The 22,523-nt window shown below is 34.0% G+C and overlaps 1 protein-coding gene across 5 annotated transcripts in view; it reads right to left on the bottom strand.

The window, feature by feature from the left end:
• gramd4b (GRAM domain containing 4b) overlaps positions 1 to 22,523 on the bottom strand; it is a 56,773-nt gene continuing 34,250 nt past the window's right edge. For 2 of the 5 annotated variants that reach the window (XM_056451549.1, XM_056451552.1), the window contains exons 8-20: positions 22,327 to 22,418; positions 20,076 to 20,167; positions 16,864 to 16,912; positions 16,699 to 16,770; positions 16,571 to 16,614; positions 14,769 to 14,878; positions 14,526 to 14,680; positions 13,640 to 13,657; positions 6,656 to 6,806; positions 4,718 to 4,811; positions 3,891 to 3,981; positions 3,749 to 3,817; positions 1 to 1,500 (exon numbers count right to left, since the gene is read on the bottom strand). In XM_056451549.1, coding sequence (XP_056307524.1) covers positions 1,384 to 1,500; positions 3,749 to 3,817; positions 3,891 to 3,981; positions 4,718 to 4,811; positions 6,656 to 6,806; positions 13,640 to 13,657; positions 14,526 to 14,680; positions 14,769 to 14,878; positions 16,571 to 16,614; positions 16,699 to 16,770; positions 16,864 to 16,912; positions 20,076 to 20,167; positions 22,327 to 22,418 — 1,154 coding nt within the window. In that variant the 3' untranslated portion in view covers positions 1 to 1,383. Of the gene's footprint in view, positions 1,501 to 3,748; positions 3,818 to 3,890; positions 3,982 to 4,717; positions 4,812 to 6,655; positions 6,807 to 13,005; positions 13,488 to 13,639; positions 13,658 to 14,525; positions 14,681 to 14,768; positions 14,879 to 16,570; positions 16,615 to 16,698; positions 16,771 to 16,863; positions 16,913 to 20,075; positions 20,168 to 22,326; positions 22,419 to 22,523 lie in introns of those variants that run through there. The other 3 variants (XM_056451551.1, XM_056451550.1, XM_056451554.1) reach the window with 3 other exon arrangements.

The raw sequence follows: 22,523 nt of genomic DNA, 5'->3' as shown, positions 1-22,523 counted from the left end.
AAAAAAGCATCCACGGTGCATATTTGATGGCATGAGGGTGAGGAAATAAACAGCAAGTTTTCATTTTTGAGTGAACAATCCCTTGAAATGATCAGATCTTATTTTTGAGGAGCAATATTACTAAACGAACACATTTAAAAAGGCATTAAATACTTCAATAATTAATGAGTACAATGATGAGAACTGAGAAATAATAGCTAATATGTTTATTTTGAACAGTCTATTATTTGTGCACATTAATTTAATGGATAAGACCAGTGGTTATTTTTGTGCTTTAATTAAAAATAATTATTATTTATTCCCCCTGATGATGTTTTTAACCAGTAATGAGCTTTTTAAGTGGCTTGTTAACCTCTTAAAAAACACAAACAAACAATCAAACAAACAAAAATTAACATTCAATCCCCACGTTGTTCCAAACCTGTTAGACTTAATATGTGGAATGCATAAACTAGATATTTTCTAAATCATATCGGAAAATGTGCTGTTTTGGACCCTAAGTATTGACAAAAATAGTTTATTTAGCATTCCACAAACTAAATAAAAATGAGTCCTACAGTTTTGCAACATGTGGGAGAGTAAATACAAATTTCAGGTGAATTACCTCTTTAAAAACTGACGTTCATCACACATAAAAGAGCAGCTTGGACATGAGTTCTAAATATCTCCTTTTGCGTTTTATGCAGAAATGTCAGTCATATGAGTTTAAAACCACATGAGGGAAAGTAAACAGCAAAAGTTCGATCTTTATGTGAACTACTCCTTTTAAGTATGAGGTTATCATGATGTCAATAACACAAGTATCACAAATACTGGAGAGAAAGTTGGCGCGTCCCGAAGAACGGTGGTCGGCAGTTGCGAGCTGCTTTTGCGCATATGGATTTAAGTAAGTTCCTTTTCCCCCTAAATCACATCTAAAAGCTCTCAACAACACTAAGTGCAGTGTTTCTTTGTGCAAGGCCAGCGGTGATGCAATTAAGTGAAAATGGCGGTAAGCTCGTAGACGATTATACGGTCTGACTACACGAATCACACAAAGCCCTCAAAGGAGAACCAGCTCCAGTCTGAAGGGCCGTTTCACTGTAATAGGACACAGGACATGAGAGTAAGAAGCATAACTGACCCCTAACCTTAAAAAAACAACACCCATCTGGACAAACACTTGTGTAAGATTATAGTACGCTGTCTGAGAGGACATATTATAAAACACTAATACTCAATCTAAAAGAGAATATGAAAAAGAGTTTCTTTGCAGTTTCTCCTCCTCAGATCCATGGTTCTGGGTTTTTGGAGGACTTCTGGAAGCAGTCGTCTCCACTAGGATAGTGCTACATTAGGGTTAGGACTGCCTTATGAACTACCTTACATCATGTGTAGATCCGGCTATGTCTCTGGGTTTGTGACTGTAGGAGCTGCTGTGGAACTCATGATCTTGGTGTATTGAGAATGAATGGCATCGAAGGCCTCGTCCCGATGAATCATGGCACCAAACACTAGAGGCTGCAGAAGAGACATCATCAAGCCATTAAAGCCATTCTGCTACTGATCTAAGACCATTTGAGGTCAGAACTGGTTTAAACTTGTTAAAAAAAATCACCTGGCTCTGCAGTGCAAGACTCCGCTAACTGCAGAGTTCTACTGGACGCACTTATCATTGTATTATTACTTACTTATTGATTATTACACTGTAAAAAAACTCAAAAAAAGCTGTGCAGCAAGTTGCCTTACAATTTTAAGTTGAGTTGACTCCACTTTAACCCAAGTACCGAAGTTGACTCGATTTAAGTTGAGTCAACTCAAAAACAAAAATGTGCAGCCAATTGCCTTACAATTTTAAGTTGAGTCAATTTTTTTTTTTTACAGTGTACAGAGTAATTGTCATGACAAAATAGTAGTGAAGAAATTTGTAGGTGGAGCTAAGTGAATAAATTTAATTATGTATAAAAATAATAGTTTGTGACTGAATTATGAGGACAAATTAGAGAACATTTTATATATCCAAGCTAATGACAAAAGTTCAGAAACAGTAAAACAGTTAAAGATTTTTAACATTTATAAAAATATCCTCTTTCATGTTCAACTATGGAAGCTACGGTATGGTAAACCTACAATTAAGGTTTAAGAGATCCTATAATTCAGGTTTAAAAGGATCCTATTATTCAGGTTTAAGAGAATCCTATAATCCAGGTTTAAGAAAATTCTACAATTCAGGTTTAAGAGGATGCGCCTAATTCAGGTCTAAGAGATCCTATAATTCAGGTTTAGGAGATCCTATAATTCAGGTTTAAGAGGATCCTATAATTCAGGGGTTTAAGAGGATCCTATAATTCAGGTTTAAGAGGATCCTACAATTCAGGTTATTTGAGCAAATAGTTAATTATACAACAGTTCATTATGGTTCTTGAATCTGATTGGACGATAGGTTCCCTAATATGCACTTTCTTGCAGTATTTCTCACTGTGAATGTCATGGTAGAGGACAAAAAAATAAGAAATGTACAAATAGTTCTGCACTTGTGTGACGCATTGCATTTTTTTATTTTTAGGCAAGAATGCGTTTGTTTAGACTAGTAATATGAGCTTGATTTATAAGACAGAGCCGATTGAACAATTTTGCAGATGCAAGCTCAAGGACTTTACCAGCTATGCAAAGCTCCTGAACAATTATCATCGGTCACGCTTTCCAGTAAAAGTTTAATTAGTCAATGTTAGTAAATATATTAATAATGCATGTAACACTTGTATTTATTAATCTTAGTTCAACATTTATGAAAGCCGTATTAAAATCCAAATTCATGCTTAAGATTAGTTAATGCACCGTCAGTTAACATGAACTAACTGCATTTTCATCAAGTAACTTTAACGAACATGAACAAATACTGTAATAAATGTCTTGTTCATCATTTGTTCTAGTTGCATTAACTAATACAGCCTTATTGTAAAGCTTTATCTTATTATTGATTCTGATTCTAAATGATTCATTCAATTTTGATTCATTCAATCCAAATATAGCTCACTCACTAACTAATGTATAATGATAAACGTGCTGAATAATAGCAGACAGGCTGTCAAATCATAAAGTGACCAGCTGCTTTTTTTCACAACATTCTGAACATCCCATTTTAAAGTCTCTCTTCTGTTGACATTTATTCATAAAAGCCAACCCAGTTCTCTAATTATGGAAATCATGCCCAAAAATATTTACCTTGTGTCAGTAAAAGCCAATAGTTTACTTGTGTACCGAACTATAGCACTTTTATAGTCTTCAATATGTCCCATTTATGAGCATGGGTCTGAAAAAAGTGGCTTTTTAATATTTGTAAGGTATAGACATTTATATTTGTGACGCTTCTCTCAGTGTGCAACTAATATTTGTATTTACAATAAGGTTGTATTAGTTAATGCATTTACTAACATGAACAAACAAACAATACATTACAGTATTTGCTAGTTAATGAAAATAGAATCGTTCATTGATAGTTCATGTTGTTAACTCACAGTGCATTAACTAATGTTAACAAGCATGAATTTGGAAGATTATAATGCATTAGTAAATGTCGAACTATGATTAATAAATGTTCTACAAGTATTGTTCATACTTCGTTCATCTTAAAACATATATATTTAATAATGAATCCTCATTGTAAAGTGTTACCATTCCTTGAAGACTAGCAATTCCATAAAATGTAGAGCATTATTAATGAATCATATTTGAATGATTCCCATTATTGCCCTGTGGTGACTCTCACCTTTAGAGTAGATGGTGTGGTAATTGAGATCCCCATCCCAGATCCTGGCAATACTGACAACACCTTGTACTGTTTACATGAGAGGAGAATACAGTTAGAAAAAAATAAATGAATGTAAAAATAAGTCAAATATCCAGCAGACCTTCTGAATATCTGTGATGTCCTGCAGCTTGATGACTTTATTCTTCTTCGAGGAGGTTGCGCGAGAGCTGGAGCTTTCGAAACACAGGTAACTAAAAACACAAAACATATGAGTTATCATTTAACTCATCTTGTTGTATAACATTGCATAACTTTTGCGTTTAAAGAATAAGGGATTATATAAACAGATGAAGTCAGAATAATTAGCCCTCCTGTGATTTTTCTTTTTGAAATATTTCCCAAATAATGTTAAACAGAGCAAGGATTTATTTCCTATAATATTTATTCTTCTAGAAAAAGTCTTATTCATTTTATTTTGGCTAGAATAAAAGCAGTTTTACATTTTAGGTCAATAATATTAACTCCCTTAAGCAATACTTTTTAAAATTGTCTACAGAACAAACAATGATTTGCTAGGTTAAATTACCCTAATTAACATAGTAAAGCCTTTAAATGTCACTTTAAGCTGAATACTAGTATCTTGAAACATATCTAGTCAATTATTCTGTAATGTCATCATGGCAAAGATAAAAGAAATCAGTTATTAGAAATGAGTTATTAAAACTATTATGTTTACAAATGTGTTACTCTCTGTTAAACAGAAACTGGGAGAGGAAAAATATACAGGAGGACTAATAATACTGAAGGGCTTATAATTCTGACTTCAACAGCATACGTTTCGACAAAATATGTATGTTTCAATTTGTAAAAAGTGACATTTAATGGATTAAATCTTTTGTGCTGATTCTGAAAAAAAGCCCCAAACACTAATAATCAGCAAACAGCAAGCTAAGAGCTAATGTGCAGTACAGCTGCGTCTGAACATACTTTTCCGTGACGTAGAGGACACCGTTGCGGATGTAATCAGTCGGCATTTTTCGGTCTCTGTTGATCAAGCAGCATCGCCAGCCGTTTTCACACACTGTGGAGAAAAACATCTGTTCAATTCTTTATTTACGGCGCCGTCCAAACTTCTGATCTGATCAGATTTTTGACTAAATCTGTAGCATGAGTAGCAGAAACCAATTGACCATTTCAAAAAATATATTTGAGCATTTTTGCAAAAAAATATTTAAGGATACCTGCGCTAAAACCACATCTTGAGACTAGGTGGCGCTGAGTTCAAACTTTTCTAAATAGCACATTCGTAAGGAAATAAGTAGCACTATGTTAAAATTTCACTGAAAAAGCTATATTGGTATGCATGGCATATTGGCAATTTGCTCATGTCTTGTCTTGAAGTAAGGCTGGACATTTAATCAAAATGAAATCACAACTGCGATTATGTAAAGCTGTGAATTTTCATGCACATCTTGTGAGGGAACTACAGTTGTGCGATAAGCAGTAAATCTCAGAAACGCTGTCATGCAGAAACTCCATAGATATGGAAAAAAATAGTGTCTGTGAAGTCTATACCGTACCATAGGTTTCTGAAGAGCGCAACTGAAGCTACAAGGGGGCGGGGCCAACCGTCACCATTTTGTCTGCACATTATTGCATCGACCGCAGGTAACTTTCGGTATTTTAAAAGCACATTGAGCCACTAAGCATTGTTCTTATAATGTTTTTCGACAGGAGGAAATGCTAATTACTTCCAAATACTTCAGATATAGTCTGTGTTAGTAAATGCAAGGCTAATTTTAAATCCAGGCATAACACTGTATAACAACATTTCAGATGACTGTTCTATAGCCTTCAGCTAATTTTTCTGTCAGATTCTGAAGTGCTTTAAAGGTCTAAAGAAGATTATAAATGATAAATAAATTATCTTAAATAAAACAAATATATTTATAGGTAAAAGTATAAAATAATTTCTCTCACCGGGAAAAAGGGGGCGACTTAAAATGGTTTGTGAGACCATAGAATGCTATATTATCTGATAATTGTAAGAAGTAATCCCAAAAGCCAATTGACTGTGTAAAGCCGCAAAAAACAAAACAGAAATACGATATATATAGGCCGAATTCAGCGGCTAATCAGCCGGAATCTGCTGAGGAGACATGAAGGCGAGCAGCAAGACCTAGCTGTCACTCAAGTAGCCATGCCCTTAATTATGCAGACCTAATATAAATAAAACCGATGAGTTCTAAAAAAAAATAAAAAAAAATTCACCTCTCATAGATGTCATGGAGTGTAATATTAGCCAAATACATCGAAATCAGTTTTTTTGTACCACACTGTAAACACTTTTTTTCTGCTGTAAAGTTGGCCATTTTAACATTGGGGTCAATAAAAATGTGCTCTATTTTGTAGCCAGGCCTAGTGGAATTTTGATGAATTACAGTTTCAGTTACTTCCGTATTAGCTTCACGAGGGAGAGCGAGATGTTGCCTCTTAAAAAAAAAACTCCCAACACCTATGAAAAACCCCAGGAAATCTCTATATTCTTGCATTATAAACAGAAGATTTAACAGCTTTTGTTTATTCAGCGTGACTAATAAAAGACTAAATTAAGGCACCACCTCACAGAATTATTCATCTCAAACACTTCACTGAAGTAATGTTGTGTTTTTTTTAATAAAACACTTTTATTTGTGGTAATTTCACACTGTAGTTTATTGAGAATCTACACAAACAGCTGTAATTATTATCACAGAATGTATATATAAATGTCATAATCATCCCTACTTGCAATATGTGCATGAAAATTGCCTTTGATCTCCCAGCCCCATCTTGAAGATAATAGTTTCATTTATTTTCCCTCACAAAAACAAACAAAAAGACAAAACAAAAAATCATGACATCTCCTGCAGTTCCTCATCTCACCTGGAAGAGGGCGCTCATTCTCAGACAGGTTGAAGACTTCATGAAAAGGGCCTCTTTTGGTGTTGTAGGCCCGTCCGCTTTCCTCTTCTCGACCGATCCCACATGACATGCTGGTGGACTGACCGCTCCGTGCCACCACCGGCTGCATCTGCTGTGATGAACAAGCAGAAGCATCAGGTCAGAAGCACGATGTGCAAATGAAGGCCCAGAACTGCTGGGTTCCTGTGTGCTGATGAAGGATCAATGCTGTCCTCCAACTCCTCAACAGATGAACAACAGAACTGAGCTATCGATAAGCCCCTCCCCCTCAAATGCAGATCAGCCAATGGCGCTTGAGTATCAGCTGCACTGAGACTTAATGTTTAGTTAAGTTTTCAACATCATAGAGAAGCATTTGAATTTGATGCAGTTTACATTTTTGGATTTGATTTAAATTGGGGCTTGAGTAGTTTGGCAATAGAAGTTATTTGATTTCATATCCTAATCCCAAACAAGACGGATGGATCTACTGTATGCCCGTCTTCACCACTGAATTAAAAAATAAGGTTATTGTGACTTTTTAATCTCAGAATTCAGATTTTTTTCATAATTGCGATGTTTTATCTCAGATTTCCGAATTAATAACTTGGATCTGCAGCTTTATTTCTCAGAATTATGTCTTTTTTCCTCACAATTGAGACTGAATTTTGAGATATAAAGTAGGGATGCAACGACTATAGATATTGGTCTATAGTCTGAGGAATAATCACGGTTATCACGATTATTATGCATTCATTAATTTCAAAATTTAGTTTAATAAATCACATGTACACTTATTTTTCAAAGTGTTGTTTATAGCTAATCGGTAATCAATTAATCCAGCACACATTTAAACAAGTATTTTTACACTGAAAAAGCCAGAACAATGAATGAATAAATAAATGAATAAAAATAAGAAATAATTAAAACAATTGTGTTGGTCTAATGTAAATCTAAGCTACATATTAGCTATAGAGCTGTGAATCTACACTGGTCTCACAGTTTGGTTTGGTTACAATTATCACGCCATCGATTCGGTTCAATTCGATATCTCGGTGCATCACAGTGCATTGATGATGCTTTCCATGCACAATTTAATATTTTACTTCACAGCACAAGAATTCTTGTATTAAAATGTATATATATATTATTTGTCTTTTAATACAAACAGTCAGATATATGAACTAGGGGTGTAATGGATCACGGTTGAGCTGTGATTCGCCAGGATCAAAACCCATAGTTTGGAAACACACGTGACCTGTGGATTAATTTTTGTTTACTGGTAGATTAATCCTAAACTTGTGATGATTGCAGTGAGATCGCCTCGAGTTATTCAAATCACAAGTATGAAAGCATTTAGGCTTTCCTGTAAAATAAAATGATAGTGGAAGAAGTTGTGGTGAGGGTTCATTAAAGGTGATTTCTGTGACTACTTATTTAGCCTGCATTAATGCATTCAGTGTAAACTGCACAGTTAATGATTTTGTTTATTAATTCTTCGAATCTCTGAATTAAAATCTGTGTTTGAAAAACGCAAAAAAATAAATAAATAAATAAATAAATCAAGAGACTTTTGAGAGTTTTTAGTCTTTAGTCCAGTTTTAGAGTTGGTTATGAAGTTACAAACAGTCAAACAACACAGAAGTACTGGCTAACAGTTTATAGTTTAGATGAAACCACTGATGTGGTTATGGTAAGATTAAAATCACCGTCATATGCTCAAAAATAAAGGTTGTAGGCAGCATTTACATTATTTAACCAAAAGGTGGCGACAATCAGCCATCAAAAATATGCCACGGAATAATTCTTCAGAAATGACACATCTAGCAATGAATTCAGCTGATCATTTCTTCATTTTATTTTTAATAAAATTACATTCTCTATCTTCTGTTTGTTAAAACCAAAAGTTTCTTGCAGTGCTGTTTTTGTAATAAATGGAAAGCAAATTACATTTGTCTCTTCCCCTTTTTGGCTGATCCGAACCGTGAGATTTGTGATCCGTTACACCCTTTATTTAAATTGTAGTTAAAAACTTAAGCATATGCACAAAACAACACAAATGTAGTCAAAGGCTACTAAACCTTTAGAAAAGTTTGTAATTTTTTTCTCTTTGGAGTAGAAATGTTGATATTTATATTTTATATTTATTTATATTATACAAAGTATGTAGCTGATCGGTCAGTTCTTGTCATGTGACTCACGGTGCACTTGCGGCATTCTTTCAACTAGGGGTGCCTGGAAAGCACAAGTGCGTTGTGCGTGCGTGTTGCTCCCAATATGTGCATGCAATATGTGCACCTCCATTGGAAAAATAACGAATTTTCAGGCACAAAAGACATGACATGTGAACGGCCTTAAGTTAATAGCCTCAGCCATAGGTAATCCAATAGGTATTAGCCTCGGTGTACAAGCTCAGAATTTTAAACTTGCGCACAGTTGGCATAACTGAATTAAAGCGCGGTTAAAAGTGAAATCGGTTAATCGCTGCATCCCTAATATAAAGTCAGAATTCTTGTATCACGCATTTCTCAGAAAAAGGAAGAAAAATATTTGCAATATATTTTTTTTTATTCAGTTGTGAAAACAGGCTTTCAAACAAGACAGGGTATGTCCTAGGATGTACACACATTCATGTTGAACTCTGTTAATGTCACCTAAAGTTATTTAAATCAAAATCTTTGTCTAATAACATTAGCTAAAACATTAGCTAACTACAGTAACTAAGGAAGATGGGGATTACCGATAGGCCAACCGACCCTGAATCAGCACCTGAGGACCCGAGAGCAGCACTCATAAATCGTTGTTATTAAACCAGTGAGTGCCATTGAGCCAAGCAGCAGTGCATGATGGGTCAGAGGCTCCTGAGGTCAGCTGGACTTCTCTGGGTCTGGAGCCAAACAGTAGCAAGGGATGCCTGGAGGTGCTGAGCACTAGTGCCAAGCTTAAAGCCGGAGTTAAACAGCCACTTATCTCTCTGCTATTACCACTCACCAATTCATCCCAGCATTTATTACCACCAGGCCATTAGTTTATTCACAGTGTGGGTTAGAGTTTGGCCTCGAGCAAGACACAGGTCATCTGATAGATGTTTGTGGATGTTTCTTCAACTGTGGCCACTTTTAAGTTGCAGGAGTTTATTTAATTAAAGGAATAGTTCACCTAACACATGTCAGTTCAGTCATTTATTCATGCTTCACATCATGAAAAACTGAATTTGTTTTTAGTTTTGGAAATTGGTAGTAACTGACTGTCATAGTATGTTTTTATGTTTCATCTGATGGATGTCAATGGCTAGCAGTCACTTGAGTGGAAATGCAGAGTAAATGTTCATTTTCAGGTGAACTATCCCTTTAATAGAAGAACTTTCTGTTATAAACAGAGTTGCAATTTGTAATTAATATAGGTTTTGTTTCAAGTAATACAAATCTACAGTAACAGCAACTGTAAAACAACCATTTTATCAACTAATAATTGTCTTAATGTATAGAAATTTAAAACAAACTCCCTTTCATAAGGCAAATAAGTTATATTTTAGCAACAACCACAACATTAAACATAATTATCCGACAGATTTATATATAATTTACAAACATCATAAGAAATAATATGATTTTTTAAATAATTACCAATAGATTTTTAAATCTTGCAATACATTGTGTATATAATAACAACAATAAACCAAAATATCAATTTCATATTCTAAACTTATTCATAAGACTAAATAACTATTATTATCAGCATTATTATCGTTCAGAAAAACCGAAAACAATATAAACAAAGCATGAAATCAATTATTCATGAAGTGTATTGTCTTATTTAGCTGTAAGGTATAAACTTTGTTTAAATAAGACATGTTAAATGTGTTTATTTTGAGCATTATACAGCCTGATGCTTTAAACGACAACACCAATATTAATAACAGCATCAATTTCTATAACTCAATAATATATCAATAAAAATAAACAACACATTTTTATTTAAATTAACCTATGCATGATAATGATAAACACTTAGTACTATGAATACTACTGCAACTAACAACAATAATAATAATAATCTGAAGTAGTTTTTCCTCCTGTGATTCTTCAGTCTATTTCTGGACATTTCTGTGAAAGTGAAAGTGTGTGTTCTGGGACTTGACTTTCTAAACCTCCACAGGTCAAGTGGCCGGAGTTGAAGAAACACCCTTATATTTGCAGAAACTGACTGTTCATCGTGCACAGATAGAAAGAGATAGATAGAGAGAAAAAAGAAAGAGAGAGAGAGAGAGAGAGAGAACATCTGCAAATACAATATATCTGTAAAAGATAAAGCCACTAACTCCAACATGACTAATGAAGCCTATTTGAGGACAAACACCCCAATCCTAAAGTCGCTAACAACAGCCACACTCAAAGAAAACACACGCTACCAGTGTAATATACAGTAACCCACACCATCAGCAGCAGTCTGCCTCTGCGCCTCCAGAAACTAAACACTTCAACATGACCACAGCAGAAGAGCCAAGCTTTCCAGACACGAAGTGCACATGACATTTAGATCATCAGAAGAAAACCTACGACTAGAATGAATACAAGGCAGTGCTCTTCGGTTTTAAGGCAAGACACTGCAGATGAAATATAGTAAAACAAATGAAGTGAAATTAAAGGTTTATCACAGCACTTTTCCTGCTGACTGGTTACATTAGTTGAAAACATGTTTGAATGATAAGTTTTCTAAAATGTTTAAATATGCAAATGAGGTATTATGAAATATGCCCTCGTTTGCATCATTTCTATTAAAATAAAAAGATGAGATTAGATTTCTTGGATTTTTTCCTGACATATTAGAGTCAATACTTTTACAGAGGAGATCTCGTTTAATCATCAATCAGAAAATACAGCAAAAAAAAAATATGTCAATAGCAGTGTTGGGGAAGTTACTTTAGAATGTAATCCATTACAATATTAAGTTACTATAACTAAATGCAATACTTTTTATGTTCAGTAATGCGTTACGTTACTTGTGTGTTACTTTTTCTGACCTTACTTGTTACTTAGACAAGTAATATTTTTACGCAGCTCATTTTACGGGCTACACAGTGGCACAGTAGGTAGTGCTGTCGCCTCACATCAAGAAGGTCGCTGGTTTGAGCCTCGGCTGGGTCAGTTGGTGTTTCTGTGTGGAGTTTGCATGTTCTTTCCTCCAGGTGCTCCGGTTTCCCCCACAGTCCAAAGACTTGCGGTACAGGTGAATTGGGTAGGTTATATTGTCCATAATGTATGAGTGTGTGTGGATGTTTCCCAGAGATGGGTTGCGGCTAGAAGGGCATCCGCTGCATAAAAATGTGCTGGATAAGTTGGCGGTTCATTCCGCTGTGGCGACCCAGATTAGTAAAAAGACTAAGCCAAAAAAAAAATGAACGAATGAATGAATGAACTCATGTTACTTGTCATGCGTTAAACCCAACACTGGTCAACAGGTCAGCTTTTTTTGAGAAAAGTACATTTTTTGGTATTAAATATTGTATTTAATCAGGCAAATCATTGAATCGTATCAACACATCACACTGCAAAAATCTTCAGAATAATACAGATATTAATAAAACTGTAAAACTAATTGATCAAGTCACACTTAAAATTGTATTATAGATGTTTTATTACTTGTTTTGTAATTCTCAAAACTGCAGTGACTTGTCTTAAAGGGATAGTTCACCCCAAAATTAATACTGTCATTATTTACTCCCTCTTTACTAGCTCAAAATCTGTTTGAGCTTCTTCTGTTGAACACTAAAGAAGATATTTAGAAAAATGCTGGTAGATGCACTCATTAACTGCGTCTCATTCCAGAGGCTGCATCCTCTGAAGGATGCATTCGAAGGGCGCTGCGTCATGGCAGTGTGATGAAGGCGGTCTCATTTCAAACAAATTAGAAGGCTCCTTCATCTGCAAATGCAGCCTCAAAACGCGTTCTTCGTTGCCCAGGTAATGAAGGACACAACCGGTGAATTCTCTTGCGGCTTCAAACATCCCAACATTCATTGCGTCCTGATAATGGCAGGATATTTTTAAAAGAAAACTCCTGATTAAATGTATGAATTTGGTTTTATTTGACTTGGATATCTAAACCCATATTAAAAAACAAAAAGAGTATGACATGCCTCACTAAAAGGCCATTCTATAGACTGTTCACATTTTTAGGTGTACATGTGTGGATCTAATGGATTTCCAGCTTTTGTTTTTATTTTCGCTTTTAAATTTTATTATCGGTTATTAACAGCAGCTGTTATGAATGCTAGGTGACGAGATCAGTCTTAGGCTAGATCGTCTCATTTCAAAATGCTTGGTTTGGCTAGTGTGGACTTCGAAGGACTCACCTTGGAAGTGGATGCAGCCTCTGAAATGAGACACCGCTATTAACGTCCCTAGTAATTTGTTTTCCAACTATGGAAGTCAATGGTCTCATCAACAAGCATTTTTCAAAATAACTTTGTGTTCAACATAAGAAAGTAACTTATATTACCACATGAGGGAGAGTAAAGGATGAGGTCATTTTCATTTTTGGGTGAACTATCCCTTTAAATCTCAACCAAAGTCTCCATGAAGTGTCATTTGTTGCTTGAATATGTGAAAGCTTGACTGTTCTGATGTAGCCAGCACTATTATACTACACTATTTTGCTATAGTATAAATATAAACCCCCATGTCACACACACACACACACACTTACACAAATATAATGTTCTCACTGTTACCTTGTCTGATGACGACGGATCGAAAACCTCACTTTTGTGCGTATACTTTTTGTGCAAACTAATGCGACGATTTTGATCCAGCTGCCAACAGACATTTTAGGTGTCATATTGCAAATTCTTGACAACACACACACACACATGTATATATGAACACACACACACACACGCAGGACCAGCCATTGGTGGCAAACACAGGCACTGTTGTGAAACCAAAGGCCACACCAGATCCCTACCTTTTCAAAGCCAGAGAGCTGAGAGAGGAGAAATAACAGAGTGATCATGTGACAGAGCATCAGCCAACCACATCCTGCCAGTCATCCACCACACAGAAGAAAAACACATCCTCCATTCACTGTGCTTCTGTTCAGACACACTGCACATCTTTAGAAGCTGTCCCCCATTTTATTTCTGTTGACTAGTTATTGTTTGTTTGTTTGTTTGTTTGTTTTTGCAGCTCATTTAAAGTGATATTTATATATATATATATGCACACACACACACACACACATATATATATATATATATACACACACGTATATATACATATGTAGTTATTAATGTACCAAAATAGTTGATAAATTACAGTTATATGATACAATATAACTATTATTCAAGAGCATCCTGCCAGATGATAAATTAAAAAATAACATTGCATTAAAAATGTAATTACAAAAACCTTAATTACGAATGAAAACAGAAAAATATAGAAATAAAAAGTCAGACAAAATTCATACGCTAATATAAATACATACACACATCTCTCTATCTAAGAGTCTTGTAGCTTATCCCAGTTTTACAAACAGCAAATAATACCTTGACTTCTAGTTGATCATTTAGTATCAGAAGTGGCTTATATGAAAGGCAAAGACCTCTAGATTACTCTTACTTTACCAAAATAAAATATGGTCATGCCTTGATTATTTATTAACAGTAAGGTCTGACTTTGCTTGGACAAAAAAAGTCTTGTCACTTAACAGAAATAATGTACAGTCATCATCACTCATAACTAAGTGGTTCTCCTCATAAACACACGCACACGCACACACGCACGCACACACACGCGCACACACGCACACACAGAGAGAGAGAGTGTTTAGTATTGTAGAATGTGGGACTTACTCGTCTGCTGAGCGTGGTGTTGTTGCGCTCTTTCAGCTGTGGGTCTGTGGGTAAAGTGGTCCACACGATGTACGGAGTGTCGTATTTGTCCCTCAGTTTCGGGCAGCTCTTGAACATGAAGTCAATGATGAAGAATTTGATGCCGGCGTAAATCCCTGCAATCACCACAAGTTATAACAACGAAATAATGAAAATAAAACACTTGATGAAGATTTAAAAGGCTTTTTGAGCTGAATGTGTTACCGATCATGAAGCCCAAGAGTTTGTATGGCAGCAAGCAGGACGCAATGAAGGCCACCCATAAACCAACATACAGTTTCTGAGTGATTTCAGGCTGAACCCACATGAAGAGACTGCAATACACACACACACACAATAGCATGCATTATGTGTGTAAATGTACATTTATACAATGTTTATACATGTTCTACATTTGAAAAGAGCAGTACAATGAAATTAAAATGCTATCAAAATGATTGCATAGAATAGATAGACAGACATAAAATAATTCATAACTTTAAAAATCTAATAATATAACATGAATAATACATAACCATATTTTATTTAATTGATAGACCAGTTCAATATTACTATACATCATGACAATAAATACATTAATTAATATCCAATTACTATTTTTAGGCTCTCTGGTTAACTATAGAAATATTATTGGTCGGCGCCATTGGTGTAGTGGTTAGTGCGTCGACATATGCACTCCGGTGCTTGCGGCGACCTGAGTTCAATTCCCGCCTCGAGCTCCTATGCCGATCCTCCCCTCACTTTTCTGTCAATGCTCGCTACTATCCTGTCCATTAAAGGTGAAAACCCCCCAAAAAATATTTAAAAAAAAGTAATATTATTGAAATTATAGAATTATATTTGTTGAAAAGACTAACAGACAAATTGATAGTTTAAATAGTTTTATAAATATATGAAATAATCCCAAAATGATTTGAAATATAATGTTAACTAACGTACAAGATTTTACGTTATTTCTTCAAAACTTGTTTTTATTGTGCTGATAGAGGATATGATTATATAACCAAACATATAACATAGACTGACTGCCAACAATCAATATTTATATATTTTGGTTATTTAGGTGTTAGAGTGAGTGAGTGAGTGAGGGAGTGAGTGAGGGAGTGAGTGAGAGAGGGAGTAAGGGAGGGAGTGAGGGAGTGAGTGAGTGAGTGAGTGAGTGAGTGAGTGAGTGTGTGAGTGTGTGTGTGTGTGTACTGGTTTTGGTGCTATTAGGTCAGTTTAATGACATGGTTATGATCTAGGTATTACAATGCTGAAGTGGTTTATGTAGACATGCCTTGTGTCTGTGTAATTCAAAACGGTTCAAAATGATACTTAATGGGGTTTTCACATTCGAAATTTTAATTATTCAACTGGACAAATTCTGACTGAGGAAATGAGCTGGCCTGTTTATTATTTGCCTATAGGCTACAGTTTTTAATTTAAAACACGTTTTAACAGATTCCTAACTGATTTTTTTAAATGATGGATGATAATGTATTTGTGTAAAAAATAAACATTGTTTCATAATTTTTTGTTCAAAATATTTAATTTAAACTTCAATATTTACATTTGTAAATGAACACTTCGTGGTAAAATAGCATGGTAAGCACAAAAAAGCATGGCTGACAAATACATAGGAAATATTTTTGTTGCTTCAAAAAGTGTGGTTATGATCACCATTCGACAAGCTAATTCAGGAAAAAATGCTTAAAATGTCACTAAAATGCAGTATTTGAACCTCATCATTTAATAGAAAATGAAGCGAATAACTGCAAAAAGACACTGTTTGTGAAAAAAGAAGCACCCCTTTCACCATTTGACTACATGCCTGATTCTTTACTTATTCAAATCAATCTAGCAAATTATACAATTTAGAGAAGAATGTAGGAGGAGCTATTTAATTATTATTTTTTAAATCTGGAAACAAAATTAAACAAAAACACCTGTAAACAAATAATCTGTAAACAAAGAAACTCAAAGCGACCTGAACCATCACCCTCAAGTCAACCTCTCATACTCACTTTTTGATCTTCTCCAACACGTCTGCCATCTTACCAAACAGATTCTGTAAAAAGATTTTCCAGATCTTTCTTTACAAAGCAGAATAGCACAAATCACAACCAGAAGAAAACACTGCTAACAGCCTGACCTGAGCTTTCTGTGCCACGTCCAGCACCAACTGAAACTTCTCGGAGACAGTCAACTCCTCCTTTGGAGGATCCTGAGGAAAACAAGTGTACAAATGAAGGATTAAACATCTTAAGAATCTGAAGAACTGACTGACACTGATGATCTGACAGAAGCTTTTATTCACCACAGGCTCGGAGACCTCAGGCACGATACTCCACTGAATCCTCCAACCTCTGAAACACAAACAGCACAGTGGTCTTACATTATAGGATCTAAATGTGTATAATGTCATTTTTAATACCATTACTTCTAATCATTGCCTAAACAAAATGGATGATGGCCTACATTAAAAATCAATATATTTGCAAATACTCATGGATTTTAGTGAAAACCTGTCTTTTGTTGACTGAAATTCTGAAAAAGGTGTTTTTCAGAACGGTGTAATTTTGAAATCATTATGTGACTATTGAAGTTTAGTTAATATTATTAGTTTGATTTACTTTTTACTTTTCAATTTTCTCATTTTAATTTTGTTTTCCGACATATTGCTAACCTTGTATTTTCTACCATTATATTCGCTTTTAGCTAGTTTTTACTTTTAATTGAATCTAAAGTCATCTTTAAAGTTTCATTTAAGTCAAATCGACACCGCTTTAAACAGTTGGTGTAAAAACAAATGTTTGAAAAATCAACGCCGCTTTAAATGGTTGGTGTAAATACAAATGTCTGAAAATCAACACCGCTTTAAACAGTTGGAGTAAATACAAATGTTTGAAAATCAATGGCGATTTAAACAGTTGGTGTAAATACAAATGTTTGAAAATCGACGCCACTTTAAACGGTTGGTGTAAATACAAATGTTTGAAAATCGACGCCACTTTAAACGGTTGGTGTAAATACAAATGTTTGAAAATCGATGCCGCTTTAAACGGTTGGTGTAAATACAAATGTTTGAAAATCGACGCCACTTTAAATGGTTGGTGTAAATACAAATGTTTGAAAATCAATGGCGATTTAAACAGTGTAAATACAAATGTTTGAAAACAACGCCGCTTTAAACAGTTGGTGTAAATACAGATGTTTGAAAATTGACGCCGCTTTAAACGGTTGGTGTAAATACAAATGTCTGAAAATCGATGCCGCTTTAAACGGTTGGTGTAAATACAAATATTTGAAAAATCGATGCCGCTTTAAACAGTTGGTGTAAATACAGATGTTTGAAAATCGATGCCACTTTATACAGTTGGTGTAAAAACAAATGTTTGAAAATCGACACCGCTTTAAACAGTTGGTGTAAATACAAATGTATGAAAATTGACGCCACTTTAAACAGTGGGTGTAAATAAAAATGTTTAAAAATCGATGCCGCTTTATACAGTTGGTGTAAAAACAAATGTTTGAAAATCGACACCGCTTTAAACAGTTGGTGTAAAAACAAATGCTTGAAAATCGACACCGCTTTAAACAGTTGGTGTAAAAACAAATGCTTGAAAATCGACGCCACTTCAAACGGTTGGTGTAAATACAAATGTTTGAAAATCGACACCGCTTTAAACGTTTGGTGTAAATACAAATGTTTGAAAATCGATGCCGCATTAAACAGTTGGTGTAAATACAAATGTTTGAAAATCGATGCCGCATTAAACAGTTGGTGTAAATACAAATGTTTAAAAAAATAAATAAATAAAATTTAAAATTTTAAATCGATGCCGCTTTAAACGGTTGGTGTAAATACAAATATTTGAAAAATCGATGCCGCTTTAAACAGTTGGTGTAAAAGCAAATGTTTGAAAATTGACGTCGACTTAAACAGGTGGTGTAAAAACAAATGTGTGAAAATCGACACCGCTTTAAACATTTGGTGTAAATACAAATGTTTGAAAATCGATGCCGCATTAAACAGTTGGTGTAAACACAAATGTTTAAAAATCGACGCCACTGAACAGTCGGTGTAAAAACAAATGTTTAAAAAAAAATAATAATAAAATAAAAAAATTAAAAATTAAAATCAACGCCGATTTAAACGGTTGGTGTAAATACAAATGTTTGAAAATCAACGCCGCTTTAAACAGTTGGTGTAAATACAAATATTTGAAAAATCGACGCCGCTTTAAACGGTTGGTGTAAATACAAATATTTGAAAAATCCACGCCGCTTTAAACGGTTGGTGTAAATACAAATATTTGAAAAATCGACGCCGCTTTAAACGGTTGGTGTAAATACAAATATTTGAAAAATCGATGCCGCTTTAAACGTTTGGTGTAAATATAGATGTTTGAAAATCGATGCCGCTTTAAACAGTTGGTGTGAAAGCAAATGTTTGAAAATCGACGCCGACTTAAACAGGTGGTGTAAAAACAAATGTGTGAAAATCGACGCCGCTTTAAACGGTTGGTGTAAATACAAATGTGTGAAAATTGACGCCGCTTTAAACGGTTGGTGTAAATACAAATGTGTGAAAATCGACGCTGCTTTAAACAGTTGGTGTAAAAGCAAATGTTTGAAAAATCGACGCCGACTTAAACAGGTGGTGTAAAAACAAATGTGAAAATCGACGCCGCTTTAAACGGTTGGTGTAAATACAAATTTTTGAAAATCAATGCCGCTTCATGTTTGGTTTCCATTTGCTTTCAGCCTTTGCTGTGTAAAGATGTTCTAAATTTAGAAATGAAAAGAACTTGCTGTTGTAAAATAAGAGCAAACAAAAAAAACTAAAATTAAAAACAAAACAAAAAATCAACTCAACTCAAATGAAATGAAAATAAAACAAAAAACTAAATAAAAACAGCAAATCAAAAGACAATATATCGAAATAAAACACTAAATAAAACAGCAAATGGATGCCACGCCTCCTTTTTTAAAATCATACATATTCGTACGACTGAACTAGCTGAATTAGCCGTACAAATTAGCCAATAAACTGACAAAACGTACAATACATACATTTTCTCGTGAGATCAGGCTGTTTTTTTCATACTAAATACATATTAGGGTTCTGTTATAATACCGCTCTCTCTCGTTAAACACACAACATCCTGTATTAAAAACAACTGTGTTTTCCTGTTTTCTATAAAACAAAACTGGATATTAAAGATGTCATTAGCATAGCCATAAAAGAACATGGCCCATGTCACTAGTTAAAATTACATATTTCTCTAGAACATTCTTCGAGACATTTGGAATTATTTCAGTACAGGTAAGCAAAATGAAAAACTATTTTCTAGTAATTTGAATGAAAAAAGAAATCTTACATATTATGATAAATGAGCTAATTAATGTATGAATTAATTTACGCTTATTAAACAGCAAATCAACTCGTGTCTATAATTGAGGACTCATGAGAGAATGATGAAGTTATGAATTGTGGTGCTGATGGATCCTGCGTGTCAGACGTACTTCGCTATGAGGTAATTCAAGGACAGCCGCAGAATGGCTAAAAATAGGAACATGGGCAGAACCCAGCCGTGCCACGCAGCATTCATATAGATCTGTGGAAAGAGCAGAGCGGAGAAAAGCAGACAGAGACATCATCTACACTTCTGTATATCAAGATTAGACAACTGGCATCATACTGGCCTAGAGCTGCAACATATATCAAGACCATCAGTAGAAGTGTAAAACCAGAACTGCATTGATTTGTTTTTTTGCTGACAATGTCGAAATGGAAGTATACCGATGTACATACAGTATAAAAATGTCAATATATTGTTTAAAATATAAATATAAGAAAGTTTGATGTAAATATTAATAGTTTAAATAAGTATTAAATCCCTTTTAATACTAGTAGTTTATATAAATGTCAGTATTAAATCCCTCTTAATCACCATATGTAATAATTATTCACACATATTAATTTGTTAAATTATTCATTAATATTATAGAATTCTTTTATAGTCGTACTGAATTGATTTTATTTAGTGGAAACCGTTAAAATAAGAGATGAATTGGTACAGAATACATTTTAAACATTTAGAATTTAAGACATAAATAATTGTATTGTAATTTTACAACACAAATAAATTTCCTGGTTTAAATTGTGTTCAAACATTATAATGTGTAGTTATGATTCTTATAAAATGAATAAAACCACAATAAATGTCTTAAGTTGACATGCAAGTGATTTTTAGACCTCTGAATAGTCAAAACTTTGTGTATTATTTTGTATTTACTGGAGAGAAAAAAAAAAAACTTTATGATATGTTCTTAAAAATACTCTTCAAAATTTTTACAAAACAACAATTATTTTTCTCATTTAATAAATCCACAATAAAAAAATAAAGCAAGTACTGATTTAATCATTGCTTTAATATCATCTACGTGTTTTAATTTCACATTGAATGAGTCAAACAGTGTGGAAATGTCAGGTGAAAATATATATTTTTTTAATTGTTTACTTTTGTTCTTGTAGAAAAAACCTAAGTTCGAGGAACGGAAACCTAATTGGATATCTTTATGAATATAATCTTCATTTGAAGAGTTCATTTGCACAAAACAAATGTAAAACCATCATTTCTGGACACTACTACAAAGCTTCAGTATTAGTAATTTCCATATATATACACAAACATACATACAACAGTTTTGTCTGGTTCTTGAATCTGATTGGCTGATAGCCATGCGATATTCTGCAAATAACAGCACTCGTACGGCCTCTTCACCCTTGTGTATTACTCCACCTCATACAGCATCAAGCAGAGGACACTCTACAGTTTGACAAATGTTGCAGCTGTTGGACAACATAATGTACTTTTGAGGCTTTTTTAGTTGAGAATGTAGTTGTTTAGATTGTAACTATACAGTATATTTATAAGCACAGGAGATTCAGCACATCAGTGGCCATTAGCCTGTACTTGAGCAGACCAAAGATGGTTGACGTTCCGCCACAAGATGATGACAGAGGTTACATAATATGTCCTTAGGGGAGAAAAACTGCATTTTTCTCAGCAGAGTAATGCACAAGAGTGAAGAGGCTGTACGATTTCTGATATTGCACAATATCGCATGGCTATCAGCCAATCAGGTTCGAAAACCAGACAGAACAGTTGTGTGTGTGTGTGTGTGTGTGTGTGTGTGTGTGTGTGTGTGTGTGTGTGTGTGTGTGTATATATATATATATATATATATATATATATATATATATATATATATATATATATATATATATATATATATATATATATATATATATATATATATATATATATATATATATATATATATATGTATGTATGTATGTATGTATGTATGTATGTATGTATGTATGTATGTATGTATGTATGTATGTATGTATGTATGTATATATATATATATATATATATATATGTATATGTATATATATATATATATATATATATATATATATATATATATATATATATATAAATATATATAAATATATATATATATACACATAAAAACACAAGATCTGAAAATGTGAGTTATCTGTTTTTGTAAATGAACTCTTCAATTGTTCTCAGATAAATGTTTTTGACATCCTAAAAGTAGGTAAATGATGACCAAACGTTCATCTGATTTTTTGTTGTGACATGCAGCTGACAATGAGCTCGTCAGCTTGTGTGTGCATTTTAATAATGGCAGTGAAACAGACATAAGCGTGAGGGCTTTGTGTGGTTTGCGTTTGGCTCACAATAAAGGCGATGGCTGACGTGTAGACCGAGTGCCAGCTGGATAAGGCAGAAAGGTTCCTCATGAAGTTCGTGACAGGTTTAGCACCCCGTTCTGAAAACACACAAGCAAAAAACACAATCAGTTTCAGGCCTAATACACGATCACTGGGAATTAAATAGTGTTGTAATAGGTTAATATATTTTGTTATGGCTCTGA

Source organism: Danio aesculapii, chromosome 25 (assembly GCF_903798145.1).
Source record: "Danio aesculapii chromosome 25, fDanAes4.1, whole genome shotgun sequence".
NCBI lineage: Eukaryota > Metazoa > Chordata > Actinopteri > Cypriniformes > Danionidae > Danio > Danio aesculapii.
Note: the sequence above shows the minus strand (reverse complement) of the source record. Positions and strands in the feature narration are given on the sequence as shown.